The sequence below is a fragment of the Mustela nivalis genome (genome assembly GCF_964662115.1).
Source record: "Mustela nivalis genome assembly, chromosome: X".
NCBI classification, from domain to species: domain Eukaryota; kingdom Metazoa; phylum Chordata; class Mammalia; order Carnivora; family Mustelidae; genus Mustela; species Mustela nivalis.
The window spans coordinates 18395240-18420602 of record NC_139040.1 but is presented as its reverse complement, the minus strand read 5'-3'; the positions used below and the strand labels follow the sequence as shown (position 1 = coordinate 18420602).

The following is a 25363-nucleotide window of genomic DNA, read 5'->3' as shown; positions in this document are numbered from 1 at the left end:
GCAGTGGGTGACAGGAAAGGGATGGACAGCACAGATCATCGGGGGGGCACAAGTTGTTTTTATAAATTCAAGAAAATTTGGGGAAGCCAAGCCAGTAGAAACCATAAAGTCCTTATTTCTTCCCAGAGCCTCTGCCTCCTCTTTGTCACTGCCCACTCGACCTGGGAAAGTTTCTGGACTCCCTGGTCTCAATTTCCTGCTGCCTGCCTTCACTCTGAGCAGAAACACAAAAGAAACCAATCAGCAAAGCATGCACACATGCTACTAAGTATGGTGACAGAAAATAGAACTTTGACCTCTTGTGGTTAAGGAGACTACAGTCAGTGTGTCTGGCGGCCTCAGGGAAAGAAGCATTTTTCAAATATATGCTTTTAAAGTGCTACTGACCCCGTGGGTAGAACAGTAAGCAAGCTCATTAATTAGGGTCCTGTTTGTTTCTGTAGTTTTAGTTTAAATCCTTTGTTCGAACTTTTTAACTCTGAGCTTTCCTATGTGGTAATGGTAACATATTAGACTTTCCCAAGTTGGACACTGGTGATCCTGGTTTAATGTTTTTCGGCCCTTAGTTGTCATGAAACAACTGGGTGTGATTTAAGTTCGAAAATTATCAGCAACAAAGTTTGGAAGGCCTACTTTGCGTTGGACACGGTACTTGAAGCCTATCTTTGAGGTACAGAAAGTAGAAAAAAGAATCCCAGGCCTGGAGAAGATTTTGCCATACCTGGAGAGGCTAGACACCTACACGTTTAGGAAGCTGGCAAGGTGGAGCAGTGGCGATGAATCGCAAATGGGATAGAAACTGATTCAGGAGCATTCCAGGGTAGAGAAGACTAAGGAAGGGAACGGTCATTTACAGGATGCCATTAAAGGAGAACAGGAGATAATGCAAGGGAAAAGATACAAAGGGAGAACGCACCGGGTTCCCTCCATCACAGATTTGAGGTAGGTGCCACTGGCATCAAATCTTAGGGCCCAACTGTGATAGGCCTTGAATGCCAGACTGAGTTTTGTTTTGTTTTGTTTTGTTTTGTTTTTTTAACTCAGTCTACAACAAGGACGTGTTTTCAAGAAAGTGAAGTGATAAAAGCAGTGGTTATTTCGTTTGTTCTTTGTTTTTTTTGGAAAGTCGCGTTAAGCTTCCAACCCAACAGGATGGTTTGGAGAGGGGGAAGGCTGGATATAATCAGCGGATGTTGAAATAGCCCAGGCTTTCGTTAGCAAGGGTTTGATTTAGGGCAGTGATGGTCCCACTTGAGCATGCAGCAGAACCACCTGGAGGGTTTGCTAGACTGCCGGGCCCGATGGCCAGAATTTCTGATTCTGTAGGTCTGCACTGGGGCCTGTGTGTTTGCATTTCTAATGCATTCCTAGTTGCTCCGTGGATCTGGCGACCACTCCGAGCACCACTCAAGACGAACAGACCTTGATGAGTGACTTGGTATGGAAAGGAGCTGAAAGCAGCTTTGTGTTGGAAGTGCTGCAACTTGGCAAAATCTCAGTGTCACCCGTCACTTCCGTTTCCCTTGATCTAGGTAGATTTGAAAACTCAGTACTCTTATCTTCAAATGCAAATACGTTTATCAAGAACATGAAACCTTTTTATGTTTGTAGTTGTGAAAATGCAACTTGTCTGAAGTGAAATAAAATGCCAGTTTCCCAAATGCTAGCAAATGGCGATATTCCCCCCCCAAAGATTTATATTCTTAAGAATATTGATGCAGGGGCGCCTGGGTGGCTCAGTGGGTTGAAAGCCTCTGCCTTTGGCTCAGGTCATGGTCCCAGGGTCCTGGGATCGAGCCCCACATCAGGCTCTCTGCTCAGCCTGCTTCCTCCTCTCTCTCTCTGCCTGCCTCTCTGCCTACTTGTGATCTCTCTCTCTGTCAAATGAATAAATAAAATCTTTAAAAAAAGAATATTGATGCATCATATCAATTTTTATTGTTCAGAATCCCCCTTTTTTTCCCCACCCTGCTGCTGCTGCCCCCTCCCCTCCCCAAAAATACCCTGCTGGATGTAATAACTCCGGACTGCTATTATGTCAAAAAATGCCCATTCACGGTCCTGACAGTCCAAAGCCAACTTGTGCTTACATATGTAAATTCCTGGGGCGGGGAGAGGAAGTTACTTCTGAATCATTAAGGAAATACCAATTCCTAAATGGCCTTTTTGGGTCCAGCTCTTGCTCTCTAAATTGTTCTCTGTACCTGTCAGATTAATATATTCCCATTTGCCAACAGGTACCATGTAGAGAAGCTCAGAGCTTCGTTTAAACAAAGGATTAGGAATGAAAATAAGAGAAGCAATTAGGGCCTGCTTAAAGAGTTTGCCAACGCCAAACAATGTGAGCAAACTTGATGGTGCGCCTCATTCTTTGGCCTTGGATCTAAATCACTTTTCAATTTCTAAAATGAACCCAAAACCAACAGAAACAAAATTATCTTTCAGAGGGGCACCTGAGTGGCTCAATGGGTTAAGCCGCTGCCTTCGGCTCGGGTCATGATCTCAGGGTCCTGGGATCGAGTCCCATATCAGGCTCTCTGCTCAGCAGGGAGCCTGCTTCCCTCTCTCTCTGCCTGCCTCTCCATCTACTTGTGATTTCTCTCTGTCAAATAAATAAATAAAATCTTTAAAAAAAATTATCCTTCAGAATCAAAGATTTGCCCCCAATGCCCATGTTCAAAAGCATGCACAGAAGAAGTATACCTCTGAACACATTTAAAGCAATGATTATCATGAAGATAAATTGCTTGGGTCCCTAGGTAACTTGCTCCCCCTTGAGGGAATTCAGTTTCTTTGGGTGTAAAAATTCTGGTACTTTTACCTTATACTTCTTACCTCTTATGTGCTAACTGTCTCTTTTCCAGGATACTTAGTTACTCTTGTGACCCATTTTTTTCATTGTTCTGAGCAGTAGATTAACTTTTTGTTGAAAATTGATAGGGGTTGTATATATGCACTCACAATTTGTATTGTGCATAAAGTGTATTCTTCTCTTCAAGAAGATGAGGCTCAATGTTTGCCTTGGAATTTTTAATCAGCGATATCAATTTTAGACACAACTGTTTTAGAAGGTAGAAAAGTGGGGTATCCGGGTAGCTCAGTTGGTTAAACATCTGACTTCCGACTCAGGTCATAGTCTCGGGGCCCTGGAATGGAGCCTTACCTCAAACTCCCCACTCAGCAGGGAATCTGCTTGTCCTTCTCGCACTGCCCCTGTCTGCCCTGCTCTTCCATATAAATAAATAAAATCTTTTTAGAGGGTATGTGCTATGGTGAATGCTGTGAAGTGTGTAAGTCTGATGATTCACAGATCTGTACCCCTGGGGCTAATAATACATTATATGTTAATTTAAAAAAAGGAAAAAAATAGGCAATAATTTTAAAACATAGAAAGTAGAAAAGTGCATTGTTGAAATAAAAAATGAATACATGTTAGGATGGTCACTAAAGTCAAAAAGCAGGAAATTATTATTTGGCAATATCATTTAAGAGGGTCTGTGTATAGGGCACCTGGCTGGCTCAGTTGGTAGAATGTGCGACTCTTGATCTGAGGGTTGTGAGTTCGAGCCCCATGTTGGGTATAGAGATTACCTAAAACAGTTTCTTTAAAGAATTAAAAAAGTTCTGTGTATAAGGGCAATTCAGTAAAATACATATAAAAATTATGTGCTCAGTAACATTATGATATCCATGGATTTGCTAAATATATTTTTTAAAGATTTTATTTATTTATTTGGCAGAGAGGCAGGCAGAGAGAGAGAGAGGAGGAAGCAGGCTCCCTGCCGAGCAGAGAGCCCGATGCAGGACTCGATCCCAGGACCCTGAGATCATGACCTGAGCTGAAGGCAGCGGCTTGACCCACTGAGCCACCCAGGCTCCCGCTAAATATTTTTATTAGATAGAAAATACTTAGAATTCTTTACCATCTTTCAAAATATTTACTCTAAGGTAAATACGTATATATATGTGTGCCTTTGTCTATATATGTAACAGGGTTATCAGGATGCAACACATGCTACATTTTTATCATGCCTAGTTCTTTCTGCCTTTACTGCTAAAACTATTATTATTCCTGAAGAAATTGGGCTCACAGCAGTCTGTTCCATATAGGATACAGATCATGGGAAGTGACTTTTAGTGAAATCCAGTACCAGTGTTAAGCTGTTTTAGTGAGTTAGGGTTGAGTTGAACATTATAAAGGATTATATTTATCAAGATTCTCAGTTCTCTGCTTAATTTCTCCCATAGAATAGTTTTACAGAGCATCATTGCATCAAAGGAATTGCTTAGGATAAATAAATACCAGTCGGTTTACCTGTGAGTAAAATCAGAGTCCTGTGGATAGTATGCAAATGACTTCTGGTTAACAGAAACTTGTGATCGTTGTGTGTAAGCTCTTATTTTGAAGCTAAAATTGCTATAAGTACTTTACACTATAGATTCTGAGATGATAGGGAACAGAGGAGATGGGACATCAGATTCTGTTTCAGGGACCAATAAAATCTTGTACCCAGAGAGCTGCTTTTTTTTTTTTTTTTTAAACTATTTATCTCTTCATGAAAAATGTGGCTGTCATTGAAAGATCTTTTTTCTTCTGTCACAGCTTTCCAAAGGGCACATAAAATGAAAATGTGGGATTTAACTAGTTAAATAATGAATCAGTTTCGAGGATTTAGCATAAGTGACACTCCATGGTCGTCCTTTTGGACTGTGATTTCTGGTAATGGCAAGTGGGAAAAAAAAAAAAAAAAAACTATTAACCGCTGTTGCTATGGTTCTATCTGCTGAGTTTCAGGCATCGTTTTGGAGGCTGCAGTGCAAACCCTGCTTGAGGAAGGTAGAATTTCATAATACCAGAGGCTTCCTGCCGCCTCACGAGCAGACAGAAAATATAGGTGAGGGGAAAGGTGTGGACTCTGGAAGAAGAGAAAGACAGTATTTCCAAGGAAGGGGAGAAAAGTAGCCTCTCGCTTTAAAGATTGCAAATTCTCTCTCTGTTTTTGAGAATGGGAAATTTCTCTACTTTCTGCAGAGAGGAGAAAAAGCTAACAGAAAAGGAAATTGGGGAGGTAATAGTCATTCATTTCTTTCTTGTTGCTTATGACTTCTGTGATAACAGTTACATTTACATAATTGATTCGCTGTGGCAAGGGACCATATGTAAAGAGTCTTTTGGGTCAGGAGAAAGCTTGGGAAAGATCTGGGGGGGAAGGCATAGGGAGTTCAGCTGCTTTTCTGTTTAAGATGGGCAATTTTGGTGGCATGTGTACTGGGCCAATAAATTGTTTCTAGACACTTGGAGTCGTTTTGTGTGGCCTTTTACTTTTTTCCTTCTGTAGGCAAAATGAATACCTTTCATTAACAAGGAAAAGCGCTAGATTATCACTGGGTTATATTTGGCTCATTTGGACTATTATTTGGGTGGGGCGGGGAGCAAGGCTAAAGAGAAGGAAGCTTTCTTTGAAATGACTGGCTTTAATATTATTGTTACTTTTCCAGTAGGTGCTGGCCTTAAAAGTCTCCTTCAGAGAATGATTAAAACAGTTCTTTGGAGTATTGCGAGGCTGAGTGGCATCTCAAATTTACTTTAAAATAAGTTTGCTTAATGACTTTTTAGCACTATTTGATTTATGTCTTGGCTAAGAGAAGAGTTCTAAGTGGTATGTAATCCAGTTGGTTTTTTTCTAAGAACACTTACTGGTACTGAATACCATGTGTTTCTATTGTTGGCTGTTAACTTCTCAGGAGTTTAAAAGGTATAAATGTTCTCCTACCTAAAAACCCAACGAAGATTGTTTTCTGCTCAGGGATTACAACCTCCCCCCACCCCAGGTTCCCTGGTTCACCTGCTTGCCAAGGTTCTTGGCATTTTCATTTCTCTTGTGTGTCACACAATGATGGTGTAAGTATGATCCTGATTCAAAGACGAAGCACAGTTTTAAATGATTTTTTTAAAAAACTCTAACTGGAAAGATGATCTGTATATTGTGAAAGAATATTTTGATTTCATATGGGCAGGGGGTTCCAGAATTTGAGAATTTAATGATTTTTTTTTTTCCTGGTAAGACACGAAGTCATTTCCTCCTAGGTACTAGAATGAGGAATGTAGTGTATTCTGTTCCTCTGTACTATGAAACCATGCCTGCATGCCTGTCCTCGAATGTAAAGTGAGATCTGAAACTGTGAGTGTGGGGGATTCTGCTCGGGAGGCTGGACTAGGTTATTGTTTACAAAGATAAAGCATGTGTGACTGTGTATATATAGAAGGGATCAGGTACCTGTTCCAAACACATTTTGAATTAGATGTAATTAATTTTCTACTGAGGCAATTAATGTGTAATTACTTCGCTTCTGTGTGTAATTATAGTGAGGGCTGTAGTGTTTGGCTTATGCTTTGGACAAAAGTTTCTAGAAACTTTTGGATTTAACTTCCCCGCGTTAAATATTTTTGAATGCCCTTGTCTTTCGAAAATAATAACGATCATCTTCTTCCAGTAAGTGTTTTTGGACCTTTGTTAATGTAATGCAGCCTTTCTCAACCAGGGTTGTCATCTGAACCACAAAGCCGAGAAAAGGATTTAAGTTAATGTTTTCTCAAGCTAAGACCATTCTAGATGTGGTAGAGCAGAGTTTATGTATTACATACATCCAGTGGATTCCTTAAAGCAGCTGTCGGAGAACTGTAGCCAAGGGCCAAGCCCCGCCTCCAGCCTGTTTGTGTGTAGCCTCCAACCTAAAAAATATTTTTTCATGTTTTTAAAGAGTCATTGAATGAGACAAGGCATATGTGACAGGGGCCACAAAATGTACCTGGCCCACAAAGCTTGAGACATTTACTGTTTGGCCCTTTACAGAATAGTTCAATGACCTCTGTCTTAGGTTATGGGACCACACTGAAATTGCTGATCTAAATAAAGGAAATGTTTTATAGCATTTGCTCGGAGGTTAGGGATACAGTAAGATAATAGGAAAGTTGCTCTTTATGAAAGTAACTGACTTGTGTATTGGTCCCATTACTGTGATGCTAAATAGATAGACATTTTTGTTTGTTTTCTAGGCAGAAATTTTTGTGGTTGAATTATATGGAAAGTTGTACTGGTAATGATAATACAAATTATATGTAGGTGTGTACATATACAGATAGATTTTAATATTTTTCTTAGTTTCTAAAGCAAGAAAATAAAAGTGGGAGAATTTCATATAGGAACATCGTAGAAGGCACTGATTGCTTTCATCACTATTTTAAATTAAAGGGTTGTATCTGTTAGAGAAAAAAGTGAATAGAGTGCTGAGTGTCAGACATAATCACATTTGTTTCCTCCTTGTACTGAATGAGTGCCTTCACCCTACAATTAACGTCTCAGGTTTGTCAGCAGTAAGGAGAATAGTACTTAATCAAAAATGCATTAAAATTATTAGATCATAGCATATGAAATAATCAGGCTCTACCAAATGCCGCTTAACTACTTGATTTAGTGGGGGAGGTGCTATTGGCCATAAAACATATATTGGTAAATCACAGAATTATCAAGGGAGAAAAAGACTAACAGGCATTATTTGTAATTTGCTGCTGATTTCTTTTATCTCCATATTCAGTTAATCATGAAGGTCTATGAGGGCTTCCCCCCCTCCCCCCGAAAGTGTCAGACATCATCTCGTCTTTTATCATGGGACTCTAGCCTTTGTCACAAAGTAGGCTCGGGGCTAGGTGCAGACAGGAGGGAGCTACCTAGAACACAGACTTGATTTTTCCACTTGTCTGCTGACAGCTTTGGGTGACTCCGTCCTAGCCTGTCCAGAAATTCCTAGGAATGATGTGTTAAACCAGCCTGCGGGGATGGTCAGGAAAGGCATCCCTGGGTAGCTGAGCCGGCTTTAAGACTGGGTAGGAAGAAGGCAAAGGAAGGGAAAGAAATTTGCCAAGGCAGGAAAGGACAAAGGGTTAGAAATTTTTCAGAATGTTTTATGGGTCTTTTCGGGGTGGGCAGTGAGGATTTGTTTGGTGAGTGGTACTTTCTCTCTGGTTAGGGCTGTAAAATGATAGGGTACAAGTCAGCTCAAGTTGTAGATCACAGATCTTTTTGGGTAGCACACTGTTCAAAGCATTTTAATGACCTTGAATTGCTCATCAAGCTTATTTTGGCTGTGGCAATTCAAGAACTAATTAAGGAACTTTGTCATTTGTCTCCGTCTTGAGGTTGTTATGTTTGTTTATTGTCCCTCCCCACCCTGCCCCCAGCTGGAAATCACTCGTTATAAAAATCAAAAACCTAAATATTTTATAAGGGTTCCTCCCAGTTCTAAAATAAAATGACACTTTAACATTCCTAAAGAGACCATATAGCATATTTTTTTGGAGGAAAAACATTAAGATTTTGTACATGTGTTGAAATTTGGTATTGATGGGGCGCCTGGGTGGCTCAGTGGGTTAAGCCTCTGCCTTCAGCTCAGGTCATGATCTCAGGGTCCTGGGATCGAGCCCCGCATCGTGCTCTCTGCTCAGCAGGGAGCCTGCTTCCTCCTCTCTTCCTCTTTGCCTCTCTGCCTACTTGTGATTTCTCTCTGTCAGATGAATAAATAAAATCTTAAAAAAAAAAAAAAGAAATTTGGTACTGGATGTTGATTCTCCTTTTTGGAGAATTGCAGTGTTGTTGATTGGTAAATGAACAAAGGCTATAGATTTTAACTAATATCCCAAACACAGCTGTGTCAAGAACACGTAAATAGCCTTATGTTTATAATGGTATTCATTAAAAATTAAAAGATTCAACTCATGTTCGTAGTAGCTCATTATGTCAGTAGCATTAACCCCCTGTCTTTGAATATTGAGTTTGTCAAATGTTTTGCTTCGGTAACATGAACAGGTGTCAGCAAGGTCAACACAAATCGGTGGGGGTTCAAACTGGTAAGTTTGTACCTTTAGGGATAGGGATTAGGATATTCACGCGGGGACAGTGGGGTGTAGGGTAGGATGGAGATGGGTTGAGAAATTTCAGTTTGGGAAAAGTTTGTAAACTTCAAGAGGAGATTAATTGACAACAAAAAGCAGAAGAGGTCTCCAAGCTGGAATCCTTTGGAGAAATGGAAATACTGTGATAAACAGGGCCTTTTTTTTTTTTTTTTCCTTTTGGCAGATGAACTGGTATTCCCTATGCAAGGGGGAAGGAGTAATGGTAATAAAAATCCTCAGTGAGAATGTCGAAATCCAGCCCCTGTTTTGTTAGTGTAACAGGTTTCTTCCCATAAGCTAATTTCTCATATATGTTGGGTGCACCACAGTGCTGAGCTCAGAGCTAACTTTTATGTTCATTTGTAGTAGCTCTTCTTGCCTTAGGTTTTCAGGTACAGCTGTGACCCACAAAGACACCCACTTTACTTGATTCCTGAATGTATTGTTTATGAATGCACTTCTTCAAATTCTTTAAGGACATAGATATTAAGTAAGGTAAAATACGTAAAAATAACAAAGCATTATTCTTGTAGCCCTGCACCCATTCACACACACATAAACAAATGCTCTGATGATATTTCTCACTTTGAGGAACTACAGAGTGGATTATTGAAAATATTACAGACCATTCTTTTAGAGTATTCTAGAATCTTCTCTAGTCTTTGTATTTGCCAGACTTAAAATTCTTTAGTGTTGATACCCATCATCCCATCAGTATGATTTTCTTGGGATCATAGAATGTTAAAACCAGTAGGACCTAAGAGGTAATTTTCCTTAGTCCTAAGATTCCATTGGGTAACTCCTTGCAAATACAATTTGATTAAATCCGTTCAAAGTATAGATTTGATTAAAGAGAAAAATGTTGGAGGGAAATTATACTGTAGCCACTTTCTCATTAAGAATGGAAAGGTAAGTCTATGTAAAATTCCACTTTTTCAATCAGTGTTAATTTTCTAAAAGAACTCGTGGTGTTAATAATTTAGTACTGTGCTTACAAGCTTCAGACCTATTGATTTTAATTGGAGTTCCCCATCTAGAAGGAAGATAGGCAGTGAGCAAATCAATTTTGTTTTAATCTGATGCATTTTAATAAGTGTGCTAAAGATTCACAGTAATATTATCTGCAATAGCTCGATATTTGCTATAAGGTATCTCTGCCTTAGATTCTATCCAAAGATGTGTATTTCTGAAAGTACTTGAATGGCATCCTTTTATTTCACCTCCAGGATGGATAGCGTAAAATGAGGCTCTCAGCGTCCATCATGTTAAAGTGCCCTGTGTGTGGGTTTGATTAAATAATGGCTTGAATAAATTAGGATACCTGTTTTATCATTTCTGTATTAGCAGAATCTTTGTCTTCCTTTCACTATATGGCCTCATCCCCCTTTCCAAATGAATATTTTATAGTAAGAGCTTGTTATCAATCCCAGGCCATATTTATGTAACATCCTGTCTAGTAAGTAATAATCCCTTTACTTTAACATTCATGCTTAAGGTTAAACCTGATCCCTGATGGAATTGTGTATTTCTATATGTGTTTAGCCCAGGTAAATTAAAAGAAATATACAGCAGAATGATGCACCGACTGCCACTCTTCGAGACCTTTAATCTTTGCCTTGGAGTATGAAATTGTGCTACTCTCCAGGACACACAGTCATATGGCTCTCATTAATAGTAATTGCGGATGTGCTTCCAGAATCATATTTGCATATATTAGTGATATGCATCCTTGTGGGTATGACTACTACCTACTCTCCTTTGGGTATGGCTGCATATTAATTAAGAATTGCTATTTTGCAACCTAAAGAGCTCTCCAAGTAAGAAAAAAAACTCTCAAAGTTGTCACTTTGGAAAGTTTCTATTATGTTAATCACATGCAACAATAGCGATTGACACAGAGAATTTCATACCTATTTTAACATCCTTCAAGTGTACCGAATGCACTCTCCCTTGCACCAAAAGTCTGAAATCAAACTACAAATGAAAGGATCGCTTCAATGCCAAAGATTGCAGGTAAGTTGCACACACCTTGCAAATAACCAAGAACTACAGCCAGTATGCAAGGCGCTGCCCTGGGTGCTGTGAGGGTACCTGGTGCTTACTGAGACAGAGCCCCATCCTTAGTGAGCTTATTCATTTGAAAAAAGAATGATCATGGCAGTGAAAGAGAACACAGAGATAATAAAATGTGTGCTGAGTCCAAGGCTCCAGCAAAGAGCTATGGGAGGGCAGTGGATGAAGCAGTTGACTGTTAGGTGATCAGGTTACCCTGGGGAGTTGGGAAGGTGTTTTGTATGTTTGTTTGTTTTTAAGAGTTGTGGTATTTCCAGAAATGGAGGGAGAGTGAGGGTTGTATTGTTGGCAGAGAAAATGGCATGACTCAAAGCCTCAATAATAAGAAAGTAAGAGGGTGACTGGGTGACTCAGTGGGTTAAAGCCTCTGCCTTCGGCTCGGGTCGTGATCCCAGGGTCCTGGGATCGAGCCCCGCATCGGGCTCTCTGCTCAGCGGGAAGCCTGCTTCCCTTCCTCTCTCTCTGCCTGCCTCTCTGCCTACTTGTGACCTCTGTCTAATAAATAAATAAAAATCTTAAATAATAAGAATGTAAAATTGTTCTCCAATGGAGCATTGCCTTCAGATTTTTATGTCCGAGCTACTACTCACTGAAGCTTTGTGTTCGATATATGAGAAGCTATCCCTGACGTTTTCCCCTTGGGCACTTAGTTTTGTTGGGCGTTCTAGTTCTGTATATGGGCAAGTACAATTATGTTACTTTTCTGAATATTACTTTGGGAATGAATTTACAATGAAAGGAGAAGGCGACGAATATAACCTTGAGTCCTGTGTTAGCTGCGCTTCTGGCTCCCCTGACTTCCTTAGAGCAGTCGCTCATACTCAATGGGATCTGGTCCCTGTGAGAGGTGAGAGGGCAGTCTGGACAGTAACTCATCCTGTTGCTCTCCGTCCGGCCTCGGCTTCTGAGCCTACTTCGTTACAGTATCAGCGAGTTGGGCCTTGAATGCAGTCTGCCAGTGAGATTCTGAATTGCTGGCTGCAGCAGTGGGGTAGCGTAAACTTCCCATTTGAGCCATCGTATACCACTACAGAATTGCCAGTTCACCCCCTGCCTTCGTGATCGCTTCGAAACTAGAGTTGGCAATTGCCAGTGATGCAAGGAGGGGAACAAAGCGACTTGGCTTTAATACCTCACAGATTCGCAGTGTCAAAACAGGAAGCGATTTAGAGATCACCGAGTCCTCTTTCCCTCATTGTACAGATGGCGAAGCCAACATCTAATCTCTGAGTTCTCATAATTTCCAGGATAAGCAAAATGAGGGCAATTCTGCCTGACCTCTCTGCTTGCTTTACCTCTGCAATACTTGTAAGAAACCAGACCTCCTTTTTCCTCTGGATAGCTGTAAGGTCACAGAGAAATGAGCTAAATGATGCAATGGCATTTTGCATCCAGCATTTATTGTGATGATAGCCTTAGACTTTTTGGTTTATTGAGAAAAAAATGTGATTGTTTGCAGGATGTCTCCTTCCCCTTACCCGTGGTTATAATTAAAGGCTTAAGGGAACTGCACATCCCAGAAAGTTAGTCAAAAAGACAAAATTAGTTATTTCCTTCCATTTAAGTGGCCTTAGACCTGAAGGTGATTTACCTGGCTGAACAGAATAATCTGATGTTTCTACTTTCAGTTAAGATGGCCGGAATTTCAAGATCTATCTAAGATGGAAATAGAGCTAATAAAAGCGCCTCTGGCTAGGATTCTGTTTCTTAAGGATTTCGAAGAGGGGAGAAGCTACGGTGAAATTTCTTTTCATGCTTTTCTGCATTTAATTTTTTTTTTCTTTAGAAAAAATGGGGTACGTGGGAAAGGGACAGTGGAATCAAAGAGATGTTTTATTCTTCTTTCCCCGATTGTAAATTGAACTGTCTTACCAACATGTGTAAAGAACTTCATTCTTCACATCCCAGAATGTGTCCCGCTTACTCCTTTGTTCTCTCCCTCTGCTCTGAGCTTAAGTACAAAGAAGAAAGCACGTTAGGAGGACAGAGGAAGCTCTTCCCTTACCCTCTCTTGAGTAGGAGGAATTCAGATGGAGTATTTTCAATTATTCTTTTGTTCTTAGAGGTGAAGTAGACTCAAAATTAATAAGGAGAAACTCCTCAAACTGCTGTGTTATTCATGCCACCGTGTCAAAACCTTTTGTAATAATTTCAACGAATTTATCCTTTGCTACAATATTTTCCAAGTATTTTTGCTAATGAGGTACATTTAAAAATAGGAATAATAAACTAAAGGAAGGATGAAAAAGTACTTATAAACTTAATTCTATTTCTGCCTTATGAACACATTCTTCTTCTTGTTGTTGTGCACAAAATTGCTGGAAGTTTAAATTGTTGCTTAAGAGTACAAAATAATACTGTATGAGACCTTCGACTTCGTGCTTTTTGCCAGTGAGACCAGGGCTGCCTCAGCTGTCTCAAAACTTCCTTTTAAGTGGTAAGAAAAGAAGGAGACGCCACTGTGAGTTGATAAAATGCCGTGTGGTGACCACAAGGAAGACCGGGGTTGTCGTAACAACTTTTTTTTTTTTTTTTACTACAGTTCATTTATTTTATTGCATATACATAAAACTGGGCAGTTTGACATGTGCAGTATGTTGGCAAAGCAGATCATGACCTTTGAGAGAGAAAAAAATGTGAGTGTGGCATAAAAATAGGCAAACTAGGAACATTTTCTGTATGCACTTAGATAAATATTTTGAGCTCTCAGACATGGAAATAAAAATTCAGACGACTGACCACCTCAAGCCCAACTCTCCATGTTTAATTTGAAACACATACAGACATACCAGTTATTACCTTGGTTCTTATTCTGTCACATACAGAATACAGTGAAGCTAAATATTTTACTCCAGAAATCTAAATCACAGAGGTCTCTTAAGAATTCCATCAACTTTGTTATCAGATACTTGTAATATGAACCTGAGGTTGTACAAAGGAGGAAAACACTCTGCTAACATCACATCCTTCTAAAGTCTAGAAAAAATTATGAGTTTCTTTTATTCTCATTATTAAAGTAATCTGAGTGTTCACATGGTCATGTGAACAGTCTCTGCCCTGTATAAAACCTAGCACAAAAATAGTATTTTTATTCTTGGACCATTTCATCAACCTCAGGGTCTTTTTTTTAAAGGAACAGAACTGAAAGCCCTAGTGTTAAGGGTTATGAAAGTGTTAAGGGTTACAGTAAATCACCGATAAAGCTGGAATTGGAGCTCTTGGTTTCCGGACATTGGATCCTGTGGGACTCATGGTATGGAATACCATCACTACCTTGCCTCCCACACTCCAGAGGCTAGCCCATTCCAGATTAGTTATTGACATGGGAAAAAATGGGCCAAATACAGTACCCTTGCCTGAAAGTCAAGATTACATACAGGTTACTTCTCTGTGGAATTGTAGTATAAAATATTTGGTAATCATGCATATCTGCAGGGATCAGTCAATTGCAGAGTAATTCCAAAATTGTAAGAAATCGTATCATTTGGGGGAGAGGAAAATTCTACTTTTTTTTCTCCAAAATTTTTGATGTTTAAAAGTTTTCAGACTCTTTAAATGTAGGGATATTCCAAAGTAGACCTTCAACAGTTACGTGCTCTGTGTGTGATGGAAAATAATTTTGGTTTTATAGCAGAAGAGTATAATTTAAGTTACAAATTGGTCCAAGCTGTAGTGAAGGAACCTTGCACTTAGGAGTCAGGGGACCTGGATTCAAGTTGAGGCTTTGCCATTAGTTAACTACCTTACATCCTTGAACAGTTTCTGACCTCCATAAGCTACGGAGTTTTTTCCCCGGTAAGAATGGATTTTGGGTCAGATGTTTGCTAAGTTCCTGTTCATCTCAAAGATCCCATCAAATCTTTTAGTTTCAGGATTTCTGTTTCCCTTCTTAACCTTTCCCTACCTTTGCCATCATTTTGACTTAGGTGGCCTTAAATTTCTTAGCTTCCATTTGGTGGTATTAGCCTGGGACCCAGTGGGCATACGGTAAATGCTTGTTACTAATGGTGGTGATAAGGAGTTGGTGTGCATGACCTACACACTCCCTTCCAGCTGTAAAAGCCTGTGACGGTTCTATCTATCTAGGGAGCAGTCAGCTGTGCCTGGATAATATATAGCACTTTAAAAAGATAGGTAGTGTCCTGTGGTCTTGAACACAAGCAGTGCTAAGAGATGTGTGGCTGTTGATTTTAAATCTTTACATATTTTTTTTCTGGCAGTATCTTGATTAGGAAGCATTCAGTATAACTTTTGAGGCAATATTGATAGGTAGTTGACAAATCTTAACATAGGCAGGCATCATAGAACTAACTGCATTTGAGGCTCATAGAGCCCCTAGAAAATGATTTCTATGCATTCTACTTGTTAGATGACAAGTAATAGTGTAGACATGGAAGTATTCCAGAAAAGCGTTTCCTCTCTAGCTTGGGAGAACTAACCTGAGCAATTTCAATGGGTAGATTCGAGTCGTTAGTATATTGTTAGGCTACAGTTTTTAGTTACCCTCTGTGACTGTCCAGGCTTCCTGAGTTCACTGCAGGTCACTCCTGGTGTTACACTTGAGACTTTGAAGAGAGTAAGAGGTCTTCTTTTCTAAGCGGATATCATTAGCACATTCTTTGCTCATTATTTCCTGTATACCTGTCTTCATCCGTGAGTCACTGGTAGGCCTCTACACAGATCAGTCTTTGTAAAGTATACAGAAAGTATCATATAACCAAGAGCATCCATAATATGGCTTTTATTTAGGTAGGGAGGCAAGTGCAAAACCTATGTTGAGGTCAGCTTTGCTCAGCTGGGTTCTTAGTTCTTGAAGGTTCTTTCACTTGAGCTCTACCCTTCCTGGTCAAATTCTCCGAGAAATCTACCTTCTCTTTTCTAAATCTGTTACATTTTTACTCTCAGCTGCAGACTAGAGGTTTTACTTTGACTACCTCAGATTCAAAGAAACTAGATTTTGTACCTTTGGGTTTTTTACCGCACCTTTGGGGTTTTTTTTTTACTGCACCTTTGGCTCTCCAGGTCTCCATTCTGTTAAAACCTCAAGGTTAATTCTAATTCTGTCCACAGTTTTCTTGTTTCTCCAGATTCAGTTATTCTTAACGCCCCTGGTGGGGTTCAGGATATGCTACCCCAAAATACAGCACCTTGGCATATTGAATATTTTAAGCTGAAGGTGTTTGAGGAAATAGAAGCAGGAAGGTTACTCTGACTGACTCTCCTCCTTCCATTCCCCCCTGCCCCTCTCCCCTGAAGTGGGTCTTAAGACCCTCATGTGGAAGGTGTTCTCATAGTACTTGGAAGAAAGGAGCATCCATATCTCCAAGGACAAAGGGATGCCAAGAAGAGTCTGAACAAACAGGCCTTGCTACGTTTCCCCCAGTTTGCTACATTTAGTTCATACTCTTTGCCCGTTTCCACATTTTTTTGCTCTTTTGTCAAACCTAGCTTTAAAACACACCAGTTTAGGGGCGCCTGGGTGCCTCATTCCGTTCAGCATCCAACTCTAGGTTTTGGCTCAGGTCATGATCTTAGGGTCATGGGATCGAGCCCCATGTTGGGCTCCACATTCAGCTTGGGGTCTGGTTGTCCCTGTCCCCTCTGCTCCTCTCCTGCTCATGCCCTCTTGCTCTCTCTTTCTCTCTCTCCCAAATAAATAAATTATTTATTCTTTTTAAAAGGACCCACCAGTTTAACCATTTCTTTGAGTCTTCATTTCCTTATGGAGGATCCAGTATCTTGTAAAACTTATATTAAATCAATATATATGCTTTTCTTCTGTGAATCCATCTTTGTGAGCTTAATTTTCAGACCCAGCCAGGGACCTTAAGAGGGTCAAGGAAACCATTATCCTCCCTCCACCCCCTCCACAATTTGTACCCATTTTCTACTAGCTAAACTTTTACTCTTTGCCAGAGTTGACTATTAACTCCAAACGGTCATCAATTAGATCTGAACCTGTTACGTACCCTATTATTACATAGACCATACTGTGTTTTTTTTTTTTAAGTGTTCAAAGATATACACACCAAGAGTAAGGGAGGTTGCACTTTGGTCTATCCTGCCTCAGTTTTGTGGCACTTCCTGGGGCCCTGGCCTCCAGGTAGTAAAGGAACAAACTGAAGTAATTACCAAAAAAAAAAAAAAAAAAACCCCAAAAAAGTACAGGATACATTTTGTGTTTTGGTAAATATTACTTTTCTGGCCTTATTTGAGGTTAGACATTAATTTTAGAGATGTGTCATTAGAATTATTACAGACTAAATTTTTAAAATACAGCTAAGTATATATATAAATACCAAAGTCCCTTTGGTTTACTTTTTATCTCTTAAGTTGTCCACTTTCAGTGTGCACAGTTAGAAGAGAGCCAGAGGCTTGTCTGGGAAAAATAGGGGTGATGAGTTCCCTATAATCAAGGATAGAAATTTCAGATGTCTGCTCGGTAGTTCGCAATGCCGATGTCAAGGCTTGTGCCACAATAACTGCATAGGAAGCAGTTCAGAGTACTTTAAAACAAGAACTTACTCCTGGGCTCTAAGCTCAGAGATGCCCAAATCAGTACTTTGGGGATGAGGCCTAGGTATCTGCATTTTAAAAGTTACACTGCCAGCTCTACTGTGTAGCCAGGACTGGAGAGCCCTTAGAGAACCCTTAAGAATCTTTCCAGCCCTCTTATTCTGTGATTAAAGTGTGCAAGAAGCCTTCTTCCATCTGCCCCTGACTTTCCATGGTTAAGGTGTCCCTTTTAGAGATACTAAGAGTATTTCCATACTGAAAGCTTGTTGCTGCCCTTAGTTACTGTTTTAGTAGTAATGACAACTTCTAAGACTTAAATATGTAACACTGTACTTAGAGCCGAAGAGTTCAGATCCAATCACAATTCACTGAAAATCCTGAGGTGGACCTGTGAGGTTCCCATGTGAAAAGACCGGTTTCCGTGGGGTCATATACAAATTGTCTACCATTAGTTGTAAAAACCATGAGTTAACATAGCCAGTCCTCTTGTTTGCTGCTACTGACCTGAGAGCTGCGTCCTGTGCCATGGCTTTGAGAAGGCAATGCAAATACGGATCTAGAAGTAAACTGGAATTTTGCAGTAGAGGTGGGAAGATTAGGAGATTTTAATATTCTTTGGAAATGCTTAATATTCTCTAATATTTTAATATTCTTAAAATTTGATTGGGATGCAGAGGGAGCCGACTTGGTTTTCTTAGAGACTCTGAAGAAGAATGATGCGAACAAGTGGGCAGTTCCATTTCTTCATACAGGTTTTATCCTACTGCATTGTTTGAGATACTTACCATGTATTTGCTTGATTTTGCCCTTGCACAGAAAAAAAAAAAAAACAGGAAGAATACCTGTCCTAATAAAGATTTGGTATACTTTGGCTTAAGAAGCTAGTGAGATAGAAGAGGAAGAGATGGAACTTTGGCATTATCTAGCCCAGATTCAGGACTTGATAAGCAGGGCAGGGACCTCTAGCCTTCTGAAGTCAAAGAGGTGAGGTTCTACTCGGGAAAAATTGTTTTCATGATCTCCCCCCACTCTAGATACTGGGGTTCTGTGTGACAAGTTTTCATCTCAAGATAAAGGAGTAGAAAGTGCAAGCTTTGTGTAAAAGCTTTCTCTTTTCCTTTCTCCAATTTGGTATTCCTTGATTTAAAATCCGAAACTATCCCTGAGTGAGGATTCACTTCAGAGCTTGTTTAAAATGCAAAATGTGACTTGATGTTTAAATCTTTGTTTACATACTCTCTGGAACCCATTTTATTATAGAACAGCTGTGTTCTCCCAGGGGTGGATTGTTTCAGTGAAATCCTTTTAAAACTTGAATTAAGGAGATTAGGATTTAATCTTTGTTGCTTACAACAACAAAGAATCTTGTTACAAAGTAAACGAATACACTTCCTAGTCCAGAATGTGTTACCAGAGAGTGCATACTATGTAGTTTTTAATCAGTGGTATGCTTATAACTTTCAGGTTTGTTTTGTGATTATATCAGAAAAATGGAAAGATTTGTTCCTTTTATTTTTCCAAATCCACTGTATTTAACAACTTACAGAGAGGTGAATCTGTCACCGACCTTGGCGAGTATTTTTGCCACAAGATACCGGAAAGACAAGAACCATCACCAAAAGTATGAAGAGGTAACTGGTGGTTTTGCTACTATGTGATATTAATCACAGCAAAGTATAGTGTCTTGCTAAGAGAACACCAAGGAAATCAGTGATGATGGTACTAAAGTGTTAGAGAAGGTATATAATAAAATGTAAGTAGTAAAAACACATTTGCAGCCTACTGGAAATCTAAATTATTTTTTTTTAAGATTTTATTTATTTATTTGACAGACAGAGATCGGAAGCAGGCTCTATGCTGAGCAGAGAACCCGATGTGGGGCTCGATCCCAGGAGACTGAGCCGAAGGCAAAGGCTTTAACCCACCGAGCAACCCAGGCGCCCCCTAAATTATTTTTAAAAGCCCGTATGGGAAGCTCAACATACATTTATTCTATGTGGGTACTGGAGATGGGCGGGGATAACAAGTAGCTCGCAGTATCAAGGAGACTACTGCTTGATGCTGCCAAGGCTACAAGCAACTTGATGAGAGACAAAAATAAACTTCGATGATCTTGTCTAGTAACAGAAAATCTAAGGGACCACACTAACTCTATAGTTGTCTCCTGAAATTGTTGATCAGGTGAAATTGTAGTAAATGAACAGATAAATGTCGGTCCAATGGACAGACTGGATATACAGCTTACCACAACTAGCTAGCATCATCCTTCTGTATTTTGAAGCATTTAAGTACAAATTAATAACGTGCCTTTTGGGGGAGGTTTGGAAATCCTGTTTCTTCTTGATCAGCAGTACGTATTCAGCTATAGGAGTTTTAAGAAAGGATATAAATATTGTGAGTCTTCAGTTCAGCTGTATGAGTTTTAGGTAAGGATATAAATACCGTCTTGCGAGAGGAACATTTGAATTCTGAATTGTGGAAGACACCGGATATTTCTGAATCAGGAAGGGACAGTGAATTTTTGAATATCCAAAGCATTGGTTCACCTAAAAAACTATGCTTCATTCCAGATTTTATTGTAGCAAAATGTTGACTTACTCTGGATTTCTGCTGCAAGATGAGTTGTGGGAGCTCAGCCTGTTACCATTGCCAAGTGCACTTCAATGTCATACAGATAGGATCCCAAGCTAAGAAAAAAGACTCCGAGATTCTTGAGTCTTTTGCATTCCGTGATTACATGGTGGTTCAGGAGTACAGGTGGGGTGACTAGGATGTCAGAGCTGGAAAAGAGGAGAGTGAAACAGTAATGTTCTGCTGGCCGAATGTTAGAATTTTAAGCAATTCACGTGCTTCCCGCTCAAGTTAGTCATTGTGTCACCATCCCTACCCTTGCATTAATGTACAAACTCTTGTCTAGTCAGCTGCTTTATTCTAAAAAGTACCTGCCCCCCCCTTTTTTGGGAGTATATAATTCACATACGATGTTATAGTAGTTTCAGGCTTACAACATAATGATTCATTCATCACTGAGTGCTCACCACAGTAAGTAGAGTCGCCATCTGTCACCAAACAGTGTTACCAAAGGATTGTTGACTGTCTTCCCTGTGCTGGAATTTTCCTCTCTGTGACTGATTTCTTTTATTACTGGAAGTTTGTACCTCTTATTCCCCTTTATCTCTTTCCCCTGCCCCCAAACCCCTTCTTCCCTGGCAGCCATCCGTTTGTTCTCTGTATTTAAGGGTCTGTTTTTTGTTTTGTTTTATTTAGGTTCCACATATAAAGGAAATGATACGTTATTTGTCTTTCTCTGTCTGGCTTATATCACCTGGCAGTATACCCTCTAGTTTCATCCATGTCGTCACAAATGGCAAGATCTGGCTGTTTCTTTATGGCTGTGTAATATTCTATCGTATATAACTTCTTTGTCCATTCATCTATCAGTGAACACTTGGGCTGCTTCCATATTTTGGCAATTGTAAGTAATTCTGCAATAGACAGAGGGGTGCCTATATCTGTTAGAATTAGTGTTTTCATCTTCTTTGGTAATTAACCAGTAGTGGAATTACTAGATCATATGATACTTCTATTTTTTTAAACTTTTTGAGGACCCTCCATACTGTTTTCCACAGTAGCTACACCAATTTACATTCCCACCAACTGCACAAGAGTTCCTTTTTCTCCACATCCTCGCCAACTCTTGTTATTTTTGGGGTCAGCCATTCTGACAGGTGTGAGGTGATACCTCATCGCAGATTTGATTTGCATTTCCCTGATGATTAGTGATGTGTTGAGCATCTTTGCACGGGTCTGTTGGCCATCGGGATGCCTTTAGAAAAATGTCCCGCATCGGGCTCTCTGCTCAGTGGGGAGCCTGCTTCCTCCTCTCTCTCTGCCTGCCTCTCTGCCTATTTGTGGTCTCTCTGTCTATTTGTGGTCTCTCTGTCAAATAAATTAATTAATTAAATCTTTGGGGGAAAAAAGAAAAATGTCTATTCAGGGGTCACCTGGGTGGCTCAGTGGGTTAAGCATATGAGACTCTTGATTTCAGCTCAGGTCAACATCTCAGGGTCCTGGGATCAGAGCCGGCATTGGGCCCCCGGGCTCAGTGGGGAGTCTGCTTGAAATTCTCTCTCTCTCCCTCCCTACCTGTTTGCGTGTATGTGTATCCGTGCACGCTCTCTCTCTCTCTCTCTCTCTCTCATAAATAAATCTTAGAAAAAGGTCTACTCAGGTCCTTTGCCCATTTTTAATCAGATTATTTGTTCTTTCTTGGTGTTGGCCTGTATACGTGTTTTAATGTAATTTCAATATTAACCGCTTATCTTAGGCATATCATTGACAGATCTCTTCTCCTGTTCAGTAGTTCCTTTGTCCCTTGGTTGGTGGTTTCTTTCCATGTGCAAAAGCTTTTTTATGTTGTAGTTCCAATAGTTTATTTTTGTTTCTATTTCCCTTGCCTAAGGACGTGTATTTAGAAAAAAATGTTGCTAAGGCCGTTGTCACAGTAAAAAGTACCTGGCCCTTTGGCAGGCAGCAGAGACAGCATTTGTTACAAGGGACTGTTTGTGGTAACAGGATCAGCTAAGCCCAGTTAGCGTGGGTGACCCTGTAGAATATGGACTAGCTGGCTATTTGGGATTGTAATTGCAAAGCACATGCGGGGAGTCAGGGGAGTTTGTATGCTTTTAAAAATGTGTTATTGTCTTATGTGATTTATTTTCCTTTCATGTAAAAAAAACTTGATGCAAAACATTTGTGTTCTTTCTTTCTTTCTCTCCCCGCCACCCCCCCGCCCCTAGAATAACATAGCTGATCCAGAGGAACTCTTCACAAAATTAGAACGCATTGGGAAAGGCTCCTTTGGAGAAGTTTTCAAAGGAATTGATAACCGTACCCAGCAAGTGGTTGCTATTAAAATCATAGACCTCGAGGAAGCCGAAGATGAAATTGAAGACATTCAGCAAGAAATAACTGTTTTGAGTCAGTGTGACAGCTCATATGTAACCAAATACTACGGATCATATTTAAAGGTAATGTGTGTCTTGTATTATTTAAGTCATAAGGTATTTTCATTAGAAGTTTTTCTTCCTTTTTTTTTAAATCTATTTTTTGAAAGGCAATGTCTTAAATTAGGATTTGGCAGTCTTTGGCCTCCAGGCAGAGTCCAGCTCCATTTATAGTGCCAAATAGACTGTTTTTAGATTTAGCAGCTGTATCCTGAATGCATCCCAGCACTCGGCTGCGCCGTTACTCCACACCTGAACTCCGGGTTGATGGGGGAGCAGAAATGCAGCTGGTCCTTGAGACGTATCCTTTGTCAGGAAAGAGCTTTCCCCCTGGGCTTTGACACATAATTCTCAGTGGTCCAGTCTGTCTCAACCTAGAATTGATGGAATATATAAGTACGTCACTTACTCCGTTGAACTATGGTGGTTATATACACATCTTTCTCTCCCTCCAGATTATGAGCTCCTCGATGGCAGGGAATGTAGCTCAACAAGGCTTGGTTTTTACATCACTTAGCACAGGACATGGCACATCTTAAGTCCATGATAAATATCTGTTGAAGTAGAGTCAAATGGAATACTATCTGTTCTCCCTCCCTCCCTCAACAGAAGTTGGAATTTTAGTTTCCAGGATCATGGAATTAGCAGACACCTGAGGTCACAGCAGGTGGAGATGTGATTGCATAACACAATACTCTGGTTAGTAAAACCCAAGAATTCTTGGGTTCCAGAGTTAGAGGTCAGGATCTGGGGGCGCCTGGGTGGCTCAGTCGGTTAAGCATCTGCCTTTGGCTCAGGTCATGATCCCACAGTCCTGGGATCGAGTACCGTGTCAGGTTCCCTGCTCAGTGGGGGGTCTGCTGCTCCCTCTCCCTCTGCTACACCCCCTGCTTGTGTTCTCTCTCTCTGTCTCAAATAAATAAATAAAATCTAAAAAAAAAAAAAAAGGTCAGGATGTGTGTCTATTGAAATGTGAAGAATAAATAGAAAAATCTAGCTTTGGGTAGAGATACAATTACTTTAAAATTAAAAATTTGTATCCCCATATTGTAATTTTTCAGAGGAAGGCAGTATTAGTTAGTTCTTTGCTTTTCAGGGTTTACGGGGCAGGGCAGAGGAGTCTGGATGGTTGGTTAGTTGTTTTTTTTTTTTTTTAAGATTTTATTTATTTATTTGCCAGAGAGAGAGAGAGAGCACAGGCAGGCAGAGTGGCATCAGAGGCAGAGGAGAAGCAGGCTCCCCGCGGAGCAAGGAGCCCGATGTGGGACTCGATCCCAGGATGCTGGGATCACGGCCTGAGCTGAAGGCAGCCGTTTAACCAACTGAGCCACCCAGGCATCCTGGTTGGTTAGTTTTATGTTCACCTATCTCTGGGTCAAAAAGAGTGTATTTATAATTCATCAGGCTACTGGCCTGAATAAGAATTAATGCTATCTTTTTTTATTCTGCTGACCGAATAAACCCTAGAATAATCTAGCTATATTAGTTATTATTTATTTAGAAATCAAAAATTTCACTGCCTTTTTACAAAGCCTGTTTATTCTAGTATTACATGAATTAGATGAATGTGGAATGAATGCATAGTAGAATAAATCCTTAAATAGGCTGTCACTGTGTGTCATACACGGCTTAGGTGCTGGAGATAGAAAAATGAAGAACCTGGGTGGCTCAGTCAGCCGAGCCTCGGGCTCTTGGTTTCAATCCATCAAGCCCTGCGTCTGGCTCCACGCCCAGCAGGAGTCTGCTTGCTGATTCTCTCTCCACCCCTTCCTTCCCTTCTTCTCACTGATAATAAATCTTTTAAAAAAATGAATAACTCAGTCCTGCCTTTAAGGAGCACACAATCCCACGTTGCACTAACAGAGTGCAGATTTTGTGATTACGTATGTACAACGTACAGACAGCACAAATAAGCATGTAGTCACTTTTCTTATTTGGAGGGGAGGGCGGTGGCGGTTCCAAGAGGAGATGGTACCATTCAATTCACTTCTCAGTATTAGCCTTTACTCTCTCTAATTGTACACACAATTATTGGATTCTTCGTGGCATATTTTGCTTGTGAATTCTTACCTACAAAACTTACTTAGCTGGTCAGATTCTTTTTAAGGAATCCTGAAAGGTCACTCAGTCTCAATATATTCAGGTCTCCCTCCTGATTCCCATAGCACACTTGGTTTGAGGCAGCCTCAAGAATCTGTTGTTGTTGTTGTTGTGTGTTGTTTACAGATTCTGGTTTACTCTTTCTGGATTGAATCCTGGTGATTCCAGATCTACTCTAAAGCATGTCTGGTTTACTCTTTCTGGATTGGACTCTGGTGATTCCAGACCTACTCTAGAGCAAACCTAAAGGTTTGCTATTCTTAGGCACTTGTAACAACAGATAAGCTCCCTTTGGTGACTGACTTAAAATATTAAATAAGCCCTATTCCTAATGGGTTATTCTATATTATATTGAAAATGGGTACCAACATGGTTTTGACTGTTTTCATTGGTTGCTTATAGCCATTGTTGAATCAGACTCAGTACTCTTATGGAAAATGAATTATAGCTCTGTTTGTATTATTTATTCCTAGAACTTTAAAAAGTTTTTTAAAAATTCCCTTCACAGTGTACATGTACCAGTCACCCAATGACTACTTAATATTTAAAGAAACAGATTGTCATGCCCAATTCTTGATTATAGAATGTTTTCAGACTAGTGAATGAATCAGGGCCATTATCCATGATGTCTTCTTAAAGGATTAAACTGAATAATTTTTATCCCCTTTACCATCATTAATTAAAGTCTACAATATGAAAGACTACTTTGAAAAAACAT

At 40.0% G+C, this 25363-nt stretch overlaps 1 protein-coding gene across 2 annotated transcripts in view; it reads left to right on the top strand.

Moving 5' to 3' along the window:
• The window catches only part of STK26 (serine/threonine kinase 26), a gene marked incomplete at its 3' end in the record, with an annotated part of 52230 nt that overhangs the window by 9430 nt on the left and 17437 nt on the right, over positions 1 to 25363 (top strand). For both annotated transcript variants that reach the window (XM_082717686.1, XM_082717687.1), the window contains exon 3: positions 22339 to 22569. In XM_082717686.1, coding sequence (XP_082573812.1) covers positions 22339 to 22569 — 231 coding nt within the window. The remainder of the gene's footprint in view (positions 1 to 22338; positions 22570 to 25363) is intronic.